The sequence below is a fragment of the Penicillium hispanicum genome, assembly GCF_028827665.1.
Source record: "Penicillium hispanicum strain IBT 35686 chromosome Unknown utg000007l_segment0_segment0, whole genome shotgun sequence".
Lineage (NCBI taxonomy): Eukaryota > Fungi > Ascomycota > Eurotiomycetes > Eurotiales > Aspergillaceae > Penicillium > Penicillium hispanicum.
Window position 1 is genome coordinate 2,496,800 of NW_026623199.1, and position 21,755 is coordinate 2,518,554.

A 21,755-nucleotide genomic window follows, 5' to 3' on the forward strand; every position below is an offset into this window, starting at 1 on the left:
CCGTTGGAGAAATCAGATAAAATCAGATCCCTCAAGTCAAATCACCACGCTCGCTTCGCCAGCAGACCCGCGCGTGCTATCCACTTCGGCTCGAATCGCGCCAAGCTAGCCAAGCAAGAGAAACATCAAGATAAGATGGCCTGCCTACCGAGCGAAGGAGGAATCTGGGTGCGCCAGCGAGACCGGTGGGAACCATCCGGGACCTTTCGGACCCATTGTGCACACCGGTCCATCTTCATGGCTGATAGAAATGCGTATTACCATCATCTCAAAGCAAGCGGTGGGCATCGGCATCGTCCATGGCGTTCAACGGATCGCTGTGTGACCTCCCTGGGCGCATGCGGCAAGGGAGATGACGGTGAGGGTCATCAACTGCAGGCTCTGACCGTTGAAAATTATTGATAATATCTCGTCCTCGAACCAATCCCGGCTCCCAAACAAGTCTTCGGACCATGAGGAAAGAAGCCGAAGGGGCTGGGGCGCCCGAAGCAGAATCGGGCACAATAAGTATGTCCGATCGTCAGTCGATGTGACAGACGTCTTCTGGTCAGATCGGACCTGACACGCAACGAGCCAATGACCAAGAAAGCCCTCATTGCACCTATTCGCAGGGTCAAATGCAGGACATTTGGTGTTGCGGGATCCCGCCGCTCTCAGAGGACGAAGCGCTAAGAGAACCTCCACGCTCAGCCAATCGTCGTGCCCGCTCACCCCTGTTTGGCTGCAGACTTCCTGCACTTGCAGCTACTCTGGACTCCCGCGACTGCAGAACTCCCTCAGGGCTCTTGATAGGCGCCAGGGGATTTAGTTGCGGGTTCATACCTGTCTCAGGCACAAAAATATCTCCGGCTTCGACTACCTGAAGCAAGTTTCGTCGTTTCTACAACCTTCTCATCCAACCATTCCCATTCGACCACCTATGCCCTCGGCAGTCTATGACGCTGGATTTCCAATAGCAGCCTACTGGCGGGTATATACCGTTTCAAGCGTGACGTCGATTTGAGTCCAGGGTCATCTGTGTTTTGGGTTTCTCCAATTAGGCGCGACGATGGCTTTTAAAATAATGGTCTCCCATATATTTGGAACATTTCCCTTGAATATGCTCTGTGTTCTTTGTCTTCTTTATGAGGCCCGTCTGGAGTGGACTGGTGTCTTGGAGGGTGACAAGGCTCTGAAACGAAATTCTTGTCTCTTTGACACCCAAGTATCAGCATTGTTTTGAGTGAAGGCCCGGCCCTCCCTTTCGTCCCATTGTGTCTCTTCATTGAATGTTTCTGGAAATAGAGGCAGCCCCTCCTACTTCGACCCAAGGCATCCGACGTTGACGATCAATAAATAAACAGCGAGACTGCACCTTCTGCAACGACAACCTCCTCGCAAGATTCTCAATTCCGACACTGCTCCGCTGGCCGGCGCTTTTCAAAAGCCTCATCAAGGGTTGACTGTTTTTTTACTCATTTTCTTCCCAACAAGACAAATCCTCAATCTGGACGCCATGTTATTCTACACCTTCCAAATTATCCTCTCTCTCGTCACCTACGTCAACGCCCATTCCTGGGTGGAGCAGATGACTGTGATCGCAGCAAATGGAACTTTCATCGGTGCCCCCGGCTATGCACGAGGGAATTATCTCCGAACGGCACCGGGGTTCAGCGATCTGACCATGACTTACTTGATCCCGCCTGATGGCCGGACGAATGTAAATCGGATTCTCTCCACGGACAAACTGTGCAAGAGCACACAACAGAACCAAACCCAGACAAAGGGGAGCCCTCGACTGCGGGCCAGTGCTGGTGATGCAATTGCTTTGCGATATCAAGAGAACGGCCATGTCACTCTTCCTCAGAATCAGCCCGGGAAGCCACCGAACCGAGGAACAGTCTACGTCTATGGAACAACACAGCCCAAGATCGGGGAAACGCTGCTGGATGTCCATGGGGCTTGGAATGTGGACGGTACGGGAGGTGACCGCCGAGGCGTACTCCTATCCAAGCAGAACTTCGACGACGGGCGCTGCTACCAGATCAACAATGGCAACATCTCGGAATACCGACAGGAGAAATTCCCTCATCAGGCAAATCAGTTGATGGGAGCAGACCTCTGGTGTCAGCAAGATATTCAACTGCCGGCTACCGCCTCGTCTGGAAAATTGTACACACTCTACTGGGTGTGGGACTGGCCCACATCCCCTGGCGTCGATCCCACATACCCACAGGGCAAGAAAGAAATCTACACGACGTGCATGGATGTGGAAGTGGAGGCCTCATCGACGGTTCATGCGGAGATGCTTGACCACTATGCCAGTGGGCAGGACCTGAATCGTGCTGCAATCCCGTCGGAATTTGCAGACTTGGCAGGTGTACAGACTGCTCAAGCTGCATCTGACACAGCATCACCCACGTTCTTGGAGTCGACATCGACGTTGTTCATGACATTCACCTCGACCGTGGGGCCTGATCCGACGACCGTGACTGCGTGGCAGACTATGTTGAAGACGGTAACCGTTACTGGGTGTGCTACGACAGTAACCGCTTGATGAACACGCATAGAAATAGACACTGGAGCGAATAAAATAAACAAGAAATTGTGTACACGGGCCTTACACCTGGATCACAATCGATCGAATCTCAGACAAGAGTTAGTAGTCTATTTGCACTTGCCTAAACCGGCATGGCGTCGATCTGAAACACATATGCACGTGATGCTGACTTAAGCCCCGCGAAGCTTCAATTCGCACAGGAGGCTGTGTCTTGCGAGCTGTCGAGAAGACGTTCTCGTTGCATTGCTGCGTTGCTTCTGCGCTGCTTCCTGTCACCTGCTGCGCCTGTATATCGATCCTGCAGTCGCCAAACCCCCCTCCAACCGTCCCGTGCTGATCATTCACTCCGAAGGGAATCTAGAAGAGGTATGTCTCCGAATCCAATTGCCTCCTGCTGGTGAAGACAGATGCCTGGAGGAGACCAAGAACCACTTCGGGTTGTGATGCTGTTGTTCACTTTCAAACCTCCAATTCTCTTCGGCTGTCCTTCACCCGCCTAAGCGCTGTGCCCGGGTCGCATTTATATCTGACACTCGCCGTGCAGGTTCTGCTATATTTAGCATTCGTCCCCTCGACACTGCGGGACAAGGGAACAACAACGCCCCGACTCTTCAGTCCCCAGCAAACCCCATCCCACCACACCGGAGGACTCCTGAGTCCACTCCAGTCACCGAATCATCCTCCGATCTTAACGCTTTGCTTCCCCCCTAGGCCCGTGACTCGGCGCCTGTCCCGCCCTTGAACCCTTCCCCTCCCCTCCTCGACTTTACCGATTCCCGAGTCCCTGCCCGTCGGGGGTCTTCGTCCACGTCCATTGGAGTCGGGTGGCATCTACCATCCTGGTCTTTGCAGGGCTGCGGTTGGGCAGTCTTGTGCATTTTCCTCCGAGCTGGGTCCACAGTCATCCCGCCGCCGTTGTCTCGGTCCACGAGGCTCTTACGTCTTGAATTGCCAGTGGGATCTCGTCGGCGCGCCACCAATCGCAATGCGAAAATAAGGTTTCACCACCACGACAGATGAACCTCCCCATATCCCTCCTTGTGATCGAATCGTTTTTTCCCATCGTCAAACACTCCCATTTGGGAATCCCTGCCTAACCAAGATGTCCTCCCCGGCACCTTCGCCAAATACACTGTCCCCGACCAACCTAGGGGTCTTGTCGCCCATCGTTACAGATGGGACGGTGAAGCGATCATCGAGTGCGAAGGACCGACTGTCTACATACTCGAACGTCTCCTTCACATCCCAGAATCGCTCGCGCCCAGGTTCCCATGTGTTCCCTGTCTTCCATACCAGCCTGCCGTATGCCCTGGTGCGAGACTTCGCTTACCCGCCCATTCACCCGCTGCACTATGGACCGCCTCCCCCGGCCTCCGGGGTGTCCACGCCCGCAAGCGAATACCGCCGCTTGTCTGATCCGCCAACGTCGTGGGACACCATACGGGGTTCGTGGGCTGCTGCTCCGTGGAGTGCAGAGAATAGCTCCGGGAATCAACAACTGCCAGCCATGTCTTTTGGAGATGGACCTCCATACAGTGAAGATGAGGACCTGCATAGCCCGGTGGTGACCTTGACGCGCCAGCGCAAGAAGTCAACTGGTGCGGACTTGAATAGCATTGCGGACGAGCACATGGCTGACGCTGTTAATTCGGATCGCGGTACATTTGTTGGCCTGAATCCCGACGGCAGCGAGACATACTATGTCAATGGTGGTGATACAGTGGAAGATGGACCCGGTGGAGACTATATTACATACCCGGCAAACGAAGGGCGACCGTCGTATTATGGCACCCAGCAAAGCTATGTACCCGATACAGGGTTCGAATCCGAAGAGGAAACTACCGGCGGGGACCGGTACTCGCATGACTATCAATTTGCTGTTGGCTGTCCAGACGAAGAGATGCACGGAAAAGCCGTTGCTCTCTTTGACTTTGTTCGTGAACACGAAAATGAACTTCCTCTTACAGAGGGCCAGGTCATCTATGTCTCATATCGGCACGGTCAAGGCTGGTTGGTTGCCGAGGATCCAAAGACCGGAGAAAACGGTCTGGTGCCGGAGGAGTTCGTGCGACTTCTCCGGGATATCGAGGGAGGGTTGACCTCGTTGAACGGGGAACCCAATCCGGACTCGACTGAAACGAACGCATCCATTAATATGACTGAAGATGACCAGATTTCGACACCCATAAAGGATGACCACAAGGGTACAAATGGTAATGCCCCGGTGACCATCTCAGTTGAAGGGGCGGAGGAGAATATGAACACGAATGCGGGTGGAAATCGCTCGAGCACAATGACAAAGACCTGACGCCACGCCTCAGCGTCAATAATCAGCCTCGCCTAACCAGCTGCACCAGTGACAGGGCCTGCCTATTGGTGCTGACCCACAACAGTGGAATTCCACAGCCCACCGGCGAAGCTTTCCAACTTCCTTTCATCGAAGTGCGGGGCGCAAGGTCTCGACGATTTGTGCTGCCAACATAAGGTCGCCTTCTCGATGAATATCGAAATAATCTCTTCGTCTGTGGATTCCAGCCATTCATGTGCAATCTGCCAGTCAACCAATGTATCTGAATAAGATGCCAACAGTCGAGGAATTATCCGAACCGGTCTCTTTTTCAAGATACCCGTTTGCCCTTTCCATCCCATGGTCTTCTAATCTTCACTGAAACGCTACATCTGATGAATGACCCCCCACATCCACACTTCTCTTTCCACGCCCGATATCCTACCCATTTACCTTCTACGACAGTCACTTGCGTCTCTTACACCTTGTCAGCCAAGGCTCCCTATGAAGAATCTCGGAGGGAGAAAGAGGTCAAGAAGGCAAGGAATAAATAGCTTTGCTTTTCCTTCTTTCCATTTCCTCCCTTGTCTATCCATTACCTTCCCCAACATTCTGTTCTGCCTCTTTCATACATTGTCTGTTCTCCCTTTACAAACAACCTTCAACTCCCTTCCTCGAATGTATCTAGCTTCACTTCAGCGCGGGCGTTGTCCTAGCATCAATTAGCATCAGCGTAATGCCTATTCAGCCCTACACCGCATCTCTTCAGGCAACTTTTACAGAGTAAACTGATAGATTAATCTCCCCAGGCATGTAGCAGCCAAGGTAACGAGCCTGCGATTCATGCTATGTACAATATTACCTACCTAAATTACCTAGGGAAATTCCCAAGTACGGTTCTGCAATGATAATACATCATCTCAGCTAGTTGACATTCAATCCAGCAGGAGAGGATATCTGGTTTCAGGACATCGTGACAAGGGTTATATGACAGAGATCAGCGGGGTGGGTAGTTGGGTGCCGTTTACTTGAAAGGAAAAAAAAAAAAGGAAGTTTTGTTTTCGGGAACAAAGAAAGGAAAATTTTCAGAACTGCTCTGCTAAAGCGGTGGACAATCCCACAAATCAATAAATGAGGCAAAAAGAAGATAAAGATAAAAAGAACATAGGGCAGAGGAGCGAAATGAGGTTATGAGGGACAAAAATTTGCCTGGAGTCGTGAAATAACCCCAATGCCTTGCCACGGCTGACTAGGCGGTCTGTACTTGGGATCACAACTAGGTAGGAAATGATTCAAATGCTTAATGACCCAAGGAGAATGATCAACCGAGCAGGTCATCGAAAGCGGAGCTGCCACTCTGCTTTTGCTGGGTCTGCGCCGGGGAGGCCGAGGCAGCGTTGGAGGGAGCCGGCGTACCCCAGATACCAGCGCTAGCCTTCTCTTTGGCCATGCTAGCTAGGTTAGGGCCCTTGTTCGCGGTTGAGTTGGACTTAGAAATGCCGGCACTAGCACTGGCAGAGGACCAGAGCGAGCCGAAAGCATCTCCAGAGGGCTTCTTGGCTGCTGAGCTGGCAGGCTTGCTGGCAACAATGGAAGATGCAGTTGTAGAAGAGATGGAAGACGTGGCACCGTGCGAGAAGGGCTGAGCGGTATTGGACGAAACAGATGTGAAGTAGTTGGGGGTTGCTGCTTGGAAGCCGCTTGGCTTGGCCGCCATGGGCTGTTGAATCGGAGCTGTTTGTGAGACCGGCGACGCAATCGAGCTGGTGGGAGGAGTAGGTGTGGCTGACGTGAAGCCGACCAGGCCATTGATGTTGGCTCCTTGGGACGCCGACACGGGCTGAGGCGCAACAAACTGAGTGTTGGAGCTGGTGCTAGCAGTGGAAGCAGGAGGCGCAATCGAGAACTGGTTCGATGAGTGCGTGGAGGTCTGTGGTGCCGGAGTAGCAGACTGGAAATCGTCAAAATCATCATCGTCCGCTGGAGTGGAATCCAGCATATTCAAAGCGCTGCTTGCCGGCTGCTTGCCAGTGGCAGTAGAGGTTGTCGTCGTAGCAGGAGGTTCGTCGTCACCGAAGTCGAACAAATCCGGCACCGGCTCAGGCTTCGGTTCTGGCTTCTTTGGCTCCCGCCTTGTGCTGGCTGCAGGCTCGCGATGAGGAGGGCTGATATCCCCTTCGTCGTACTCGTCGTATTCCTCGAATCGGTTGCCCCTACGGCCCGTGTCCTGGAAATCGCTAGAAGCACCACCGAAACCCCCGCCATCACCGAACACACCCCCGCTATATCCGCCGTATCCCATGCTATCACTTCCGAAGCCACCGTAGCGGCCAGAGCTAGACATTCCCCCTCCGACACCCATGCCGCCCTCGAATCCCCCAAATTTGTTGCGGTTGGACCGGGCCTTTTTCCGCTCTGAGCGAATCTGGTCCACATCACCCAGCAACTTCACTAACTCGGATGACCGGTTGCGAACGTTGATTCCCTGATCCTTTCCGTTCATATCAATGAAATGAAATTGCCGGAGCATCCGCAGAAGCGACATGTGGGATCTCGCGTCGTCGACCACCCGTTCTGATCCATTCTTCACCAAGTATTCGAGAAGCTGAAGACTCTGTCATTCACAAAGAGACCATGTCAGTTCCCTGCAAAAATACATCCAGTTCGCAGCCCATCCGTACCTTGTAGATCTGTCGCCATTCCTCCGCAGCCTTGTCGGTGAACCGCTTGTAGATCATCGGCATGATTTCATTGAGCAATTGACTGTAACGAAGAATCAGTAGATGTGCCATGACAAGGACTATGAAGGTGCCACTGACTAGCTGTGTGTTCCGTTGGCGATCTCCTGCATCAACGTAGTCGACGCACCCCAGGGTTCATTGTTTGTAGCTTCCCGGACCTAGTCGGCATAAGTAAGTTGCTGGTTTTTGACGGCCGCGTCGTGGGAAACCCAAAAGAGGTGTGGGTTTGTTGTATGCGCGGAGTTGTCAAGTATACGGACCTTGGCCTCCATTTCGGTATAGTTCATGACGGCTATGACGAAGCGGTCAGCGCATTCTCCGCCGATTGAGGCGAAGCCAGCTCGTTTGCAATTGCAAGACGATCGGCCATATATATGGTCGACTTACCATTTTGAACCTTGCGGACACCCGCCTTGAGGTCATACAAGGTCAGGTTGCTGACCTGATCCTTCAGGTTGGATAAGTCCATGGCGAGGGGCGGGTGGTATGAGCCGGATGAAACGCAGCAGAAGGGCAGAAGGCTCGGTAGGCGAGTAGAAGGAAGCGCTCAAGCAATTTGGATCCAAAGAAGAACAAGCGATCCAAGCCCGCCGGGATTGGGTTGTAAAGGAGAAAGTGGTTGGAGGGGGATGGCCGCCGGTTTCCAACTGGCCGATTCCACGCGCCACGCAGTCACGTGTCAGCCCCTGACCCCGGCAACGCTTGTATACCCATGGAATCTTGGCTTGACGCCTGACGGCCTAATGTTGGGTGGATGGAAATTATAGATGGCCACGGACGGGGTCGAATTAATCTCGTGTATTGTAGACATGTAATTGGGTTGCTAGTGTAATCGAAGCGCTATCGCTATCAAAATCCATACAAAGAAATACCCTAGGTATCTAAAACAAAGAAAACACAGGGAAAAGAATATCACCAAGAATGCCCACCTGGATCATCCTTCATCACATCCGTCCTCATGAAGGTCATTCGTTATAAAACTTCTTCATGATCAAGTGCAAAAAGAGGTTGACATTGACCCTCATTTGCCCATCGAAAAAGTCCATGAACTGTGTGTTGTTGAACTGCGCCTGCAGCAAGTCATCCAGTGGTACCTGCGCGTTGGCACCAGGAACCATCATGTTGCCGCTGCTGCCATCGATGGTAAACACACCAACTTCGTTGCTGGAAATGGTCAAGTCCACTCGGTCCCATTGTCGCTCTGTGTAGCCCTTCCAGGCGACCAGAACGCCTCGATCCGCCAAGGTACGGGCGGAGTACTTGTAGGATCCGAACTTGAATACCTTGCCTGATTTTTGCAACTCCCGCTGGTGGTCCCACTGCTTGGTAAATGGCATCAAGAATCGCTTCTTTCCTTTTTTGTTCTGGAGGGTGATCATGGCCTGCTCGATGTAGTCGTTGTAGGTCTTGAGTTGTTGATCCAGATAAAGTGCCTGATCATTAAGTCGTGTGGAGGTCAGCTGGGCACCCTCTAGTTCCCGCTCTCGCTGAATTCGTCGACGATGTTTGGTTCGGATATCGATAGCAATGGCGTTGAGAAGATCTTGATAGTGGTTGTGTCGACTGATCTTGCCAGCTTGTTCGAGGCGCAGGATATTCTCGAGGGCGGTGCCCTTGAGCTCTGAATAGCTCATTGAGCCGATGTCAATCAAAGTGCTAGCCTCTGAGTAGGCGCCCCGGCGGGGATTGTTTGTGTTCAATTCATCTCGGACCAAGTTGTTCCACCTTTCTTCGTCTTCATCGCTTGGTTGTTTGACCATAATATCCAGCAGATTTGCACCTGTCTGGACTCGAATTATGTAGAGAATGCATCGTTTGGTCTCCATGAACAGAGCCTTGACCTCGGCCTCCGGATCTATCGCAGTGTGAGCAGGTTTGAACAGAATCATGCGCACATGTAGCTTCTTACCTTCCACCTGGGCTAATTTGGGGTTCAACGTGAGATTGATCTCGGTGGAGCTAACACCCATCAGCTCGTGTTCATTGCTCTTCACGTTTCCGAGGTCTCGGATGAGTTGTTTGAGGAAGTCGTCAGGGTGTGTGCACATAAAGTCGATCTGAGAGGCAACAAGCCGATGAATCGAGAAGATATCGGACATCTTGATGTACAAAGTCGGCTTGGCTTTAGCGTAGAGATCGTTGAACTCATCAATATCAAAGTATGCCTCCGCATCCTGGACCGAGATCACTGCTTCGTGTTAGCTGTGTTGAGATTGGCAATTAAAAACAAGGATTTGACTTACTCTGTCCCCAAATCTGGCCGAGCCGTTGAATTGACTCTCCAATGTAGGTATTGAGGGGTTGAAGGTAGACGTTCTCTGCTCCGAAGAGTCTTCCAGATGCGACCTGAGCAACGACCTTGGCGATTTCACTGAGGTTCCTCTTTTGTTCCTGGGTCAAGCCCCGGTCCACAACTCCGAATTTCTCTGGCTCGAGCACCGCCGGTTGGAAGTAGCTCTTCCACACCCAGTGACCAACGGTCTGGAGAACAAATCCAGGGTCTTCGGCAGGGAATCGTGCAAGAAGGTTTTCGTACATCTGCTGGGAGAGATACCGGATTCCGAATGGCATGCGATACAAAAAGTCTTCAAAGGCTGCGAAGAACTGGTCCGCGATATCTCGGAGATCTTGTAAATGTTGGATGAAATTCTCTCGGGTCTCGGGATCTCTGATAGCCTCCTCGCGGGGAATATCTGGCCTCCTTCGGCTGCGCTGACCTGTGCGAAGCTCTTCGTTATTGATAGCGGAACGGTAAATCTGGATAGGGTCGCTCTCAAGGTCAAGTTCGGGGTTGTCGATGACGGATTCCTTTACCACTGTGCCCAAAACATCTCGCATGAACTTTCGGTCCCGTGGTGACTTGGCATATGATCCGAAGAGCTTGTTCCAGAAAGAGTTGCAACGCAAATACTCCGGTAATGATGTGAGCCCTTCAATATCTTCCTTGGCAGAGCGCGCGAGGAGTTTAACGAGATAATACTCCTCGCGTCTCTTTTGGGAGTATCCAAAGAGACCCATCATCAAGTGTCTGATCCGTTCGTATTCTTTGTCCGAGGTGTTTATTTCCCGCAGGCGGCGGAAGAGTCGGGCTAGGTATTGGGATTGAGTCTGGAGAAGGAAGAAAAACACCTGGTACTGATCCAACTTCTTCCTTGAGGTTTTGTTCAAGGCTTTGAGATCGTACGGATCCTTGGACGAGATCTCAGTGTTAGACAGGAGGTTACCAATATGGCCACCAAAATGTTTCTGATGTTTGACGACTTCATCAAGTGTGATTTTGTTCTTGACGAGCAAAGCGATCTTGATGTCAAGTTGGCTGATGTACTGCTCAGCCATCTCGTTTTGGCGCACTTGCTGAACAACGACCTTTCTAAGTCGCTCGAATTCGATTTCTTCATCGAAGTCAAAATCACTGTCATTGAGGAGGTGCACAAAGCCCTTGACCGTTCCGACTGGCGGGTTCTTGCCGCTTGTTAAGCTCTTATACGCCTGGCCTTGAATCCGACCTCTGATGACACTCTGAGCCTTGATAACCTTCTCCATGTTTTCATTATAATGGCGACGACGTTCTTCAAATCGGTTCCGGATGATGTTCCCTCGAATGCGAGCCTGAAGATCGATTATGATGTCCTCATCAGCCTCGAGGTCGGCCAAAATATGGCCAACCTCGACACGGAGAACCATAGCCCTAGCAAGAGCTTGAACCTGGACGGCTTCCTCTTCATTTTCTTCGAGACGAGTAAGAATGCCACCGACCTCGATACGTTTCATTGCGGCGCGAGATAGAGCTTGGAGGTCCACAATGAGGTGCTCCTGTTTCTCAAGAGCTGTTCGTTCTACCTCCAAGTGCTTGCGCTGTATGACACCTCTCACCCGAGACTGCAACTCCAAAATGGAGTTTTCTTCTTGCAGTAAAGATGCCTGCTGGTCGTGGAGGAATCTCCTCATGGCATTTCCTCGGACGATTCCCTGCAAATCGGTTACTGACGAGGCATGTGTTGCAAGATTCGAACGAAGTGCTGCATTTCTTTGTCTCAGGGATGCACCTCGCACTAGGGCTTGCAGCTGTGTACATTCCCTCTCAGTCTGCGCAAGAGCACTAAGCAGCCGGGAGTAACGGTTTTTTGCAGCCAAAGCTCGGGCGCCAGATTGAAGGAAGGTGACTTTAGCAGTTTCGACCTGGAGAGAGCTCTTGATTTGAGACAGGTGCTGACGGGCAAGACCACCTCGAATCACTGCCTGCAGTGATTTCACCGGGCTGGTAGCTTGCTCCACCTTTCGTGACTGTACACTCATTTGTTTACGTTGCAAAGCTCCCCGAATGGCTGCTTGAAGCGTCGTGACACCATCTTCGGCATATCGAGTCTTTTCACACTGATCTGCAACGACCTTGCGCTGCAAAGCACCCCGTACCGCAGCCTGGAATTGTTTGACTCCAGACTCTTGTCGGCGTATGCGAGTCTGCAAGGTGTTTGTCTGGGCTCGCACTTTGGAGGCGCGAATGAGACTTTGCAACTGGAGAATATCGACTTCTTGGGCCTTCCGCCATTGCATCTCCCCTTGTTGGCGGCGTCGCACCAAAAATCCACGACTGATTGCTTGAAGCTGAACCGCAAATTGGCGCATACTAAGTCGATACTGGCTGATTTGGCGAGCCCAGTCACCACGAAGGTGAGCTTGCAGTTGGATGAGCAAGGGCTCAAAGTCCCAGAGGTCGTTCATCATGTTCCCAAGTTTCAAGCGTATCATCGCTCCTCGAATTTGTGCCTGGAAGTCGACGATCGCACCCTCGTTCTCGTGTAGCTCGCGATCAATTCGCTCCTCCTCCGACTCAACAGGCTCTGGCTCTGGCTCAGCGCCAAAGTTTGCTGCCATCCCTGCAAAGCTCGGCATGCTAACACCTGCTTTGTCCAGACCCTTCTGGGTTTGCTCGAGCTCGTGGTGCTCGAACTCAAGCTGGCCCACCAGGTTGCCCATGCGGAAGTCAAGCATGCCATTCTTGAAAAGCAGCCATGACAATGCATGGATGCAGTGGATAACTTTGGGGATATTCTTTTTCTCGTAAAGATCAATGAGTTCGAATCGGAACAGCTCAGGCAACTCAGTGTCATCAAGGAAGCGGAAAAAGATGGCAATGTTGTCTGAATGGCGATATTGGAGCTTGGGATTCCGAAAGATCCGCAAGATCCGGCCAGGATACATGGCTTGTACTACCTCTGCGAGCGTGACCCCATCCCGCAACGCTTCCTCCAATTGTACAATAGGCGGGATTTCTTTCTGGATTACACCTTCGATCCACTCCTTTGCTTCACCAATGTGGCATAAGTATTCGTAGGCTTGCAAATACTGTCGCTGCTGGTCCATCCAGTTCCCTGCTGCCCAGGATGACACTTTCGGCTTTTCTGGAGACACCGCACCATTTCTCCCGGCGACGGAGTCGGCACGCTTCAACCGTCTGCGTCCTTGCAGGCCCACCACCGATGGGGTGGATGAGGCAAATTGAAAGTCTTCAGTTTCCCCGGACTGGGCAACCTTGGAGAGTGTTCGGAGATGGCGCGTGGACGATTTCTGGAACGTTTCAAGCTCTGGTGCCGACAAAGCGGTGGTGAGCTGTGGAGGGCGAGGGCTATTCGACGACACCTTCTCCGGCGACGACGGACGTGATGATCCTGGGGTTAGGGTGGGGGACCAATGGCGAGGTGAAGCTCCAGATGGGGGTGTCTGCGGTTCAAGCGCACCCGCTCTGTAGCGAGGCGACTCATTCTCTTTGAAGTGAACACGATGGGTCTCCGGGGTACTCGGTCGAAGGTCTTTGTTGTAATGCGGTTTCTCGTCGACAGTCTGGCTGCGCGTGTGTCGGGGTGCGCCAGCCTTGATGGATGAGGGAGAAACATTGGGTGCCTGTTGAAGGGGCCGAAGGGACCGACGAATGTTCTCGTAAGTCGATCCAGGATTGGACCACCCTCCTCGCGCGGCTGAATCCATCGTACTTGATGTCACTTCACTCTTTCCTCGATGATGCCCTAGAGTGCTCGATATGGACGCATTCGACGAGACCGTGCTGGTTCGACTCGGCGCAAATGAACTGGACGCGACCGAATAAGCAGAGGAGTTTGTCGATGCGGTCGACCCGTGTCGCAGTGGGCTTGATGCCTGCGCCGGAAGGTCCGTTTGAGCCCGCTTAAGCGACGGGTATTGACTCGACATCTCTATTACCACTGTGACAGGAATGCGAAGACCGATACAAAACCTTGGTTCTCGGTTGACCGCATCCCTGCTCCAATAGCAGAACCGGGGTGCGTTGGTGGGAGGTCAGACTTGACGGGTCTTGTGAGTTCCAGCGGACGTGTAGGCGGAATGTGAGATCAAGCGCGACCGCGAATCGGGCTTCCTTTGGCAGGAAAAGGTCGAAGTAATCGTAGTTGACGTCGTAGAGGAAGTCGGGGAGTCTGAGCGTTCGCCGCGCGAACCGATGATGGAATTCTTGTTGACGGTGGGGGGAAGGTGCGGCCGAGATTCCCCAATCCCAAACCGGGGTCCAAAACAAATCTCCCGATCTGGTATGGGCGATCACCTGACTGTGCCACATCGATTCTCAGCCACTCATCACGTGGATCCCGGCAACAAATTCCTGAACGGCCTGATCCGTGTGGATGTGTCTTTGACCAGCTCTCGTATTGCTCTCATTCTGTTTTGCCGGGCGCATTCCTTGTCTTGCGTTCGGACAGAGGAGCTCTCCAGTCTTGGCAAGTGTGGCTGAGATCGATTCGGCAGGTCTGAGTACTCGGTAGCCCCGTGCGACCATCACATTTGACCGCAAGCTCCAGGGTCTACCTACGTCTCGCTTCTCTATGTACTCCTGACCTCAAGGAGCCTTGAAAATACCAAGCTACCCTTCTTAGCTTGAACCCTACAAGAATGTATTCAATCGGTGGGAATCTCCTAACACCTCCCAACCGCTGCCACCTTGTAGGTACTGCTCGAAACTGGGCGCAATAGCTGCACACTCTAGACGCTCCGCGGTAAAACCAAAAATACACCAGGAGAGACACAGTCCAAAGAAGACCAGTCTGGAACAGCCGGCTTCCAATTGTCGTAGCCCGCTCGAATCACCACCCATCGCGCTATGCTGGCGCCCGATAGTGCGTGATTTAAACATTTTATTTTGCCGGTCGAACGGCCCCGCCTGGTAGAGCATAACGCAACGACAGTAGCGAGATGATTCCATAAAACTCCCATCACCCGGACCATCTTCTCTGAAGCCTTCGTTTTTGTAAGAGCATCTCTCAACCATGTCAGCACTCGACTCCCAGCCTCGTTACATCTACAAGATCGTCCCATCGACGGCACCTGTGCGCGAGCCACTTCCCGAGCGAATGCCAGTCAGCGACCTGGATCAGAGCTCGGGGTTCATCCACCTCTCCCTGTCGCACCAGGTTCCCAACACGTTGAAGCTATTTTTCAAGGAAGAACCTCTCGTGTACATCCTACGCATTCCATATGAGCGTGTGGTTCAAGATATCCGTTGGGAGTCACCGGATGGCGAAGTCTGTGGCCCGCGGCCGGGAGAGGGACTGTTTCCGGTGAGCCGCATGTATCCTTTCAGTAACAAAAAAAAAAAAAAAAAAAACTTCGCTGATCTGTGGACAGCATCTCTACAATGGACTCAAGCTGGGCAAGGAAGACGTGGAGAGTATCGCCATATGGCAAAACGAGGAAGGGTGGGATAAGGCGTTGAATGGAGCAAAACCCTGGCTCCAGTACTGATGATACGAGATACCTAACTTTGACTGCATGACATTTCTTAGTTCTCTTTTCCTAACTGGTTCCCTGAGAAGGCCGTAGGTAACCATCCGCCTGCTAGACTTGGAGGTTAGTTATGCAAAAATCAAACAAGGTTCCAATGTCATTCCCATTTAGGTAATTATATGTATTCCTATTCGGGTAATATAATCGAGGCTCCTGAACCCTCACAGTCCAGCGAAGCATTTACCGCGGTCGAATAGGTTGAGCTGGTCATGGCCTTTTATACTCCTAGATTTATCCTCCTACTCTTTCAAACTAAATGAATAGGTAGTGCTATACGGTCAAGCTAAATATTATGTTCATAATAGTGGTACTATCGACCAAAGGGCTTTAGCTGGCATAGACCCCGGAGGGATTCCGAATGGGGTTATTCTTGCATCTCACATATGGAATTTTTGATGAAGAGAATTTGCGGTAAAACTCTCATAGGAATCCCGGGATCCGTAGGTGATGCGTTTTTGGTTGCGCCCGGCGATCCTTGAGCTCCGGGCACCTATGGCTTCTGTATCAATTAGAGGCTCAGTCTATCTGCACGTGCAGAAACAAGATCACCGATCTCCTGCACGTGGATGGAAGCTTAAAACCCTACTGGCTGAGCTAGTGTCATCTCTAGAATACGCGCGGGGGTCGACGGACTGCGTCTGGGGCCAAGCCGTCTTATTATACCATTTTGAAGGACGGTAGATTGGTCCCTTGATAAATCCTTCTATGCTGCGTTACTATTCTGAGAAAGCTCATATATGTAGCATGCATTTCAAGTTCGAGATCGATCTCCAGGGTTAAAGCAAATCATCGTCTTCCAAGTTTCTCTTTTTCTCTCAGCTTCAGATCTCCCTCGAGAGTCATGCATTGCCCCCCGGTATTGCTCCTCCTGCTATCCTACAGTATCTTATTATCTCCAGCGACTGCTACTACTGGTCAAAATCTGAGTCTGAAAGGTGGAATATCAAAGAACACTTCCATCACAAGGCTGACGGCTTCATCGAATACGATTATTGCCTCTAAGCCTGCCGACAGGAGCACTTCTCAAACAAAGAAAACGAGGACAACCCGCTCGGCGAAATTTCTCACAAGATCAACAAAGACAAAAACCACTGCTCAATCTACCTCTAAGCAGTCTACTTCCACCAAGTCTTCCCTCACCACCAGCCCGTCTACCCATAAATCATCTAGCTCTAGCACATCGACCAAAACTAGCACTAGCACCGATGCCTCTGCATGGAGAAGCTTGGATTGCAACGTTCCAGCAGCGACAGACACCAACATGAACATTACAGTACGTTGGGAAAAGGTTGAAGCCAGAGCTGCCTGGGAAGCTGCCGAGAGCAACTGGGCAAAGAAAGATAAGAATTCGGGAAAGCAGTTCTCACAGTCCGTGTCGGACTTTTCCAGCAGGCCGCAATATGTTTTCTGTCAGAATCTGAGAGATAGCAACGGATGCACAGATATTGCGCAGGTGTGTAAGGACTATGACTCGTCTGGTGGGTATTTCATTGTTCAATCATTTATGCTGTTTGAGAGTGTGAGTTGCATCCTTCATAATTTTGGTGTTCCATATGTGATATGCAGATAACTTATGGTCTGACGCAGGCCTTGGTGTCAATCTACGATGCGGTGTGGAGTGGAGCAGATGCCGTCAATCAAACTGCCTTGCTGGACACTTTTGCGCCCCTACAGGGAGATACAATGGAGGTACCGAAGATTGTCCTAGATGTGGTCAGCATCCTCTTTTCAATCGGTGTTGCTCCTATGTGGAACAAAAGTTAGTGGCCTTTCCAAATCCCAGAAGTTCCTCGTCGTTTTAAAGAGAAAAGCTTAACATATTCTACAGTTCTCAAGAGAAAGGGTCCTTGGAGTGAGAAAGAACGACACGATAGCCTTGGGATTACCAAGGACACCACTAACGCTCTTGTTACGCAATCTATCACACTTTTGAAGGATTCAAGCTCTGCAAGGTATGTTTCCCGTCTATGCTATGAAGCTATGTCACTGATAAACTTGGAGTGGCACTCAATTGGCAAACCAAGAGACTATCCAGGCAAGGATGAATAGTTTGGCCATCTCCTGGCAAGAATCAATTGATTCAACCGCTTTTCAGCTCTTCAATGGATCTCACAGTTCCATATCGACACTGTGGGACTATATGGCTGATGGAGAGCTCATGGCCATTGACGAAGTACCCAGTGCCAGTCAGTTACAGGGCGACGTAGAGAAAGCCCTTTATGCCTACGTCATCCCTGAGGCATGGAGTCTGGGTGAAAGCGGTCCCTTCGTCCTCGACGCTGAGGTTGATTGTGTCGACGGAAAGCCTGATATCAGCAAAGATTACGAGAGGCAGTGGCTTGACGAAGACAGAGCAACTGACTCATATTATTGCTACAAGAGCAGGGGATACTACCTTGTGAGTGCTAGAAGAGAGAAAGGACAATCCTGCAACATTCTCAATCCCGGTGATTGTACCTATTCCTCTTTCTACCCTCTCTACGGCGTCGAAACAATGGACGGAAGGACAGACAAATGGCAAGGTATCACCCCGAGAAACATTATTAACGGGTATGTTACGACTGAACTTACCCAGACATCCGGCTTCTTTCCCACAAACCGGTAGAACTGACATTTATTTAGCTCATTGAACTCCTACTTTGCAAACAACAAGAAGAATGGAGGATATACCCCGCGATTGAGCGATAGTGCAGCTATCGAAGAACTCGTCGCCAATAGGTTGACGAGCCCTGGCGTGTTCAACCTGCCCGTGTGCAAAGCATTGGAAGCGGCATACAACTGGTACTTCTACTCTGAAGGCACTGGGAGGAAAACGGATAACTATCCTTGCAACTGAGCAGGTGATGACCGAGAAAGTCCCAAGTGTGATGCAGGACCCTGTTTCAAATTTTAATGCTTTTCTTTTTCTTCTTATTTCATAGGCAGATTTAGATCGGATGAGAAGATGGCTGAACGGCTTTATTCGTATGAGTTCCAACTGGGACATGGATTCCCGGACTGGATCTCTGGGCTGGACTGCCTCTGGTGATAAAACTCGGAGGCTCTGATGATATTATATTTGCTGATCTTTCCGATACAACTAGAAATAGAGGCATTAAACTCGGCGATTTAAGGATGGCATCACCCGGGGAAGTTTGAGTCCTGTGTATCGGCCTGTGCATATATATATATATATATATATATGTACACCGGAGTTCTAGCCTTTTCTTTTCTTACGTAGGTAGGCTTATGAAGCCAGAGAAGTGCAAATGTCAGATACTTCCTCAGCTCACAATAGATGGTATATGTATATTCCCTCCCAATCCATGGATCTAGACCTGCCCGTCCGCATTTGTACATACAGTATGCATGTACTTAACTCACCGCCCGCAGGAATCTCGTTTACCAGCCAATCAACATCGCTTGCAGAGAAAAGCCGGTGCGCTAAGCCGCATTAAGTCAAGACCCCTCCGGGCGTGGCCGTGCACGGAAAAAATTAAAAGGAAGCAACTTTTCGCTCGACCTTTTTCTTTTTCTTTCTTTTCTTTGGGAAAGCTGGACTCTCTCCGTCAACAGAAGGTTTCTTTTCTGTTGTTTTAATTCCTCCTCTCTTTGGTCCCTTCTTCGTCATCTGGCGTCAGAGATCCTTCCTTTAACCATAATGCCTATCACCAACCAGGAGGCTGCGCCCGGTGCCGCCATGAAGGCTGAGATCACGGACTACACCAAGGCCTTGGAGGTCATGGAGACCTACGCAACCCGGGATGGCCTGGATGTGGACACTCTGCTGGACTCGGACAAGCACGGAGCTTTGACTTACAATGACTTCTTGGTGCTCCCCGGTTACATCGGTAAGCCTACCTGGTCCTGGCCGTCGACTCGAGTAATCTTTGCTAACTTGTAAAAGGCTTCCCCGCCTCGGACGTGACTTTGGACACCCCCGTTACCAAGCGTATTTCACTGAAGACTCCCCTCCTGTCTTCCCCTATGGACACCGTCACCGAGCACAATATGGCCATCCACATGGCTCTGCTCGGTGGTCTGGGTGTTATCCACCATAACTGCGCCCCCGAGGACCAGGCCGAGATGGTCCGCAAGGTGAAGCGCTATGAAAACGGCTTCATTCTTGACCCCGTGGTCCTCTCGCCCAAGGCTACCGTTGGTGAGGCCAAGGCCCTGAAGGCCAAGTGGGGTTTCGGTGGCTTCCCTGTCACTGGTAAGTCTCATTGCAAGCTGTCCTTTTCTTTTGCCCAATGCCCGACAATCCATTCGCATGATGAATCCCATATTTCCTTCAATAACTTTCGTTCCACTGGGAGCAACGAGAGTTGCACTGTAGAGAAAATTTTTATCTGATTTTTCCATTATCTCCATCATACCATTTTGGTCTGCATATTTAACCTGACGGACGCTAATATTCGTTGCTTTGCAACAGAGACCGGTGCTCTCCGCTCCAAGTTGGTCGGTATGGTCACTTCTCGTGATATCCAGTTCCACCACAACCTCGAGGACCCTGTAACCGCCATTATGGCCACAGACCTCGTCACTGCTCCCGCTGGCACTACTCTCGCTGAAGCCAACGAAGTCCTCCGCCAGTCGAAGAAGGGCAAACTGCCCATCGTGGATGAGAGCGGAAATATTGTCTCTCTGCTTTCTCGCTCGGATCTGATGAAGAATCTCCACTACCCTCTGGCCTCCAAGCTCCCCGACTCCAAGCAGCTGATCTGTGCTGCCGCGATTGGTACTCGTGAAGAGGACAAGCATCGTCTGAAGTTGCTTGTCGAGGCTGGTCTCGACATTGTCAACCTTGACAGCAGCCAGGGTAACAGCAAGTACCAGATTGAAATGATCAAGTACATCAAGCAGACCTACCCCGAGCTCGATGTGATCGGTGGTAACGTTGTTACCCGGGAACAGGCCGCTGCTTTGATTGCTGCCGGTGTCGATGGCCTGAGAATTGGCATGGGCAGCGGTAGCGCTTGTATCACCCAGGAGGTCATGGCTTGCGGTCGTCCCCAGGCCGCTGCTGTTCGCAGCGTCTCGTCCTTCGCCGCTCGCTTCGGTGTGCCATGTATCGCCGATGGTGGAATCCAGAACGTTGGCCACATCGTCAAGGGTCTGGCCATTGGTGCCTGCTCTGTCATGATGGGTGGTCTCCTTGCCGGCACTACTGAGTCCCCCGGCGAGTACTTCGTCAGCAACCAGGGTCAGCTCGTCAAGGCATACCGTGGTATGGGTAGCATCGCTGCCATGGAGGACCGGAAGGCCGCTGCTGGCGGCACTGATAGCAAGGCCAGCAACGCTGGCACCGCCCGCTACTTCTCCGAGAAGGCCGGTGTCTTGGTCGCCCAGGGTGTTGCCGGCTCTGTTCTTGACCGTGGTTCGGTCACCAAGTTCATTCCCTACCTGATCGCTGGTGTCCAGCACTCTCTGCAGGAGATTGGTGTGCAGAGCGTCGAAGCTCTGCACGACGCCGTCAACAACGGCACTGTGCGCTTTGAAATGAGAAGCGCCAGCGCCATGTCTGAGGGTAATGTGCATGACCTGCACAGCTACGACAAGAAGCTTTACTCGTAAGATCCAGGCTTCTTGAAAAAATCTGGACCTCCAACGGGAAATGTGAATATGATTGGGATGTCCACACGATGATACGTGGCCTTGGAAATAAAAAAAAATGGGGTATGATAGGGCTGGAGTTACTACTTGTGGAATTACGCTTCTACTTAATGAGCACATTGTTTCCGAACTGTACTATTCTGCATGCCAAACCGAAAATCGAGTATAGTCATCTGTAATCCAGTCGTGCTTTGTGCTTTGGCACATGGCGTGGACACGGACTACCCTGATGCGGCTAAGGCCGACGCGGGGTACAGGGATAAGCCTAGGTTCTCGGGGTTGTCGCTCTTAACTACGAACATCCTCCGGCGGACGCCCGATCACGAACGCAGATGTCTGCCATACTCCCTGACAGACTTTTCAATCGCTGGTTGGCCCCACGAGTTGTACAGCGATACACCGTGGACCTCTGGACTAGACGATCCCGCTTCTCACGTTACTTTGCGCGGTTCTGCTACCCAGTGCCCATAGGTCGAGACACAGTTAGGAACTATTCCGTGAACCCCAATTCGGAAAGGGCATCTAAATCGTTAAAAATGCCACGCGCAAAAGGCCATGGTGAGAAGAAACAGCCTTCTGTTCCTCGGCCTAGTTCCAGGTAAGCAAACTCCTGAGCGAAAACGTCATCCTCAGTTCTCTACTTTCATGTCCTACCATGAGGACGATGTCCACCCAAAAGAGAACAACATTGATGAAGTTTAAGTGTGATTCTCGTATCACCTAAGAACGAAATACTCCTTCTGCATCGCGTCCAAACGTCCAGTTCTTTTGCATCTGCCCACGT

At 51.5% G+C, this 21,755-nt stretch overlaps 7 protein-coding genes across 7 annotated transcripts; 5 read left to right on the forward strand and 2 right to left on the reverse strand.

The window, feature by feature from the left end:
* Positions 1 to 1,495: 1,495 nt before the first annotated feature.
* N7459_008706 (uncharacterized protein) lies at positions 1,496 to 2,536 on the forward strand (the record flags this gene model as incomplete). The annotated part of the gene is made up of 1 exon (XM_056947874.1): positions 1,496 to 2,536. The coding sequence occupies one exon, from the start codon at positions 1,496 to 1,498 to the stop codon at positions 2,534 to 2,536; it is 1,041 nt and encodes a 346-aa protein (XP_056797384.1).
* A 1,105-nt stretch (positions 2,537 to 3,641) lies between these two features.
* N7459_008707 (adaptor protein NBP2) lies at positions 3,642 to 4,847 on the forward strand (the record flags this gene model as incomplete). The annotated part of the gene is made up of 1 exon (XM_056947875.1): positions 3,642 to 4,847. The coding sequence occupies one exon, from the start codon at positions 3,642 to 3,644 to the stop codon at positions 4,845 to 4,847; it is 1,206 nt and encodes a 401-aa protein (XP_056797385.1).
* A 1,300-nt stretch (positions 4,848 to 6,147) lies between these two features.
* On the reverse strand, positions 6,148 to 8,036 carry N7459_008708 (ENTH domain-containing protein; the record flags this gene model as incomplete). The annotated part of the gene is made up of 5 exons (XM_056947876.1): positions 6,148 to 7,440; positions 7,508 to 7,589; positions 7,646 to 7,725; positions 7,828 to 7,859; positions 7,955 to 8,036. 5 exons carry the CDS (start codon positions 8,034 to 8,036, stop codon positions 6,148 to 6,150), a joined length of 1,569 nt encoding a protein of 522 aa, XP_056797386.1.
* Positions 8,037 to 8,532: 496 nt separating this feature from the next.
* N7459_008709 (putative Ras GTPase activating protein) lies at positions 8,533 to 13,774 on the reverse strand (the record flags this gene model as incomplete). Its single annotated transcript, XM_056947877.1, has 3 exons — positions 8,533 to 9,422; positions 9,477 to 9,755; positions 9,811 to 13,774. The coding sequence occupies 3 exons, from the start codon at positions 13,772 to 13,774 to the stop codon at positions 8,533 to 8,535; spliced, it is 5,133 nt and encodes a 1,710-aa protein (XP_056797387.1).
* A 1,085-nt stretch (positions 13,775 to 14,859) lies between these two features.
* N7459_008710 (DUF952 domain-containing protein) lies at positions 14,860 to 15,334 on the forward strand (the record flags this gene model as incomplete). The annotated part of the gene is made up of 2 exons (XM_056947878.1): positions 14,860 to 15,150; positions 15,218 to 15,334. 2 exons carry the CDS (start codon positions 14,860 to 14,862, stop codon positions 15,332 to 15,334), a joined length of 408 nt encoding a protein of 135 aa, XP_056797388.1.
* Positions 15,335 to 16,637: 1,303 nt separating this feature from the next.
* Positions 16,638 to 18,212, forward strand: N7459_008711 (uncharacterized protein; the record flags this gene model as incomplete). The annotated part of the gene is made up of 5 exons (XM_056947879.1): positions 16,638 to 16,895; positions 16,964 to 17,135; positions 17,205 to 17,328; positions 17,378 to 17,926; positions 17,999 to 18,212. The coding sequence occupies 5 exons, from the start codon at positions 16,638 to 16,640 to the stop codon at positions 18,210 to 18,212; spliced, it is 1,317 nt and encodes a 438-aa protein (XP_056797389.1).
* Positions 18,213 to 19,016: 804 nt separating this feature from the next.
* Positions 19,017 to 20,932, forward strand: N7459_008712 (putative IMP dehydrogenase; the record flags this gene model as incomplete). Its single annotated transcript, XM_056947880.1, has 3 exons — positions 19,017 to 19,206; positions 19,263 to 19,571; positions 19,791 to 20,932. The coding sequence occupies 3 exons, from the start codon at positions 19,017 to 19,019 to the stop codon at positions 20,930 to 20,932; spliced, it is 1,641 nt and encodes a 546-aa protein (XP_056797390.1).
* Between the last annotated feature and the right edge of the window lie 823 nt (positions 20,933 to 21,755).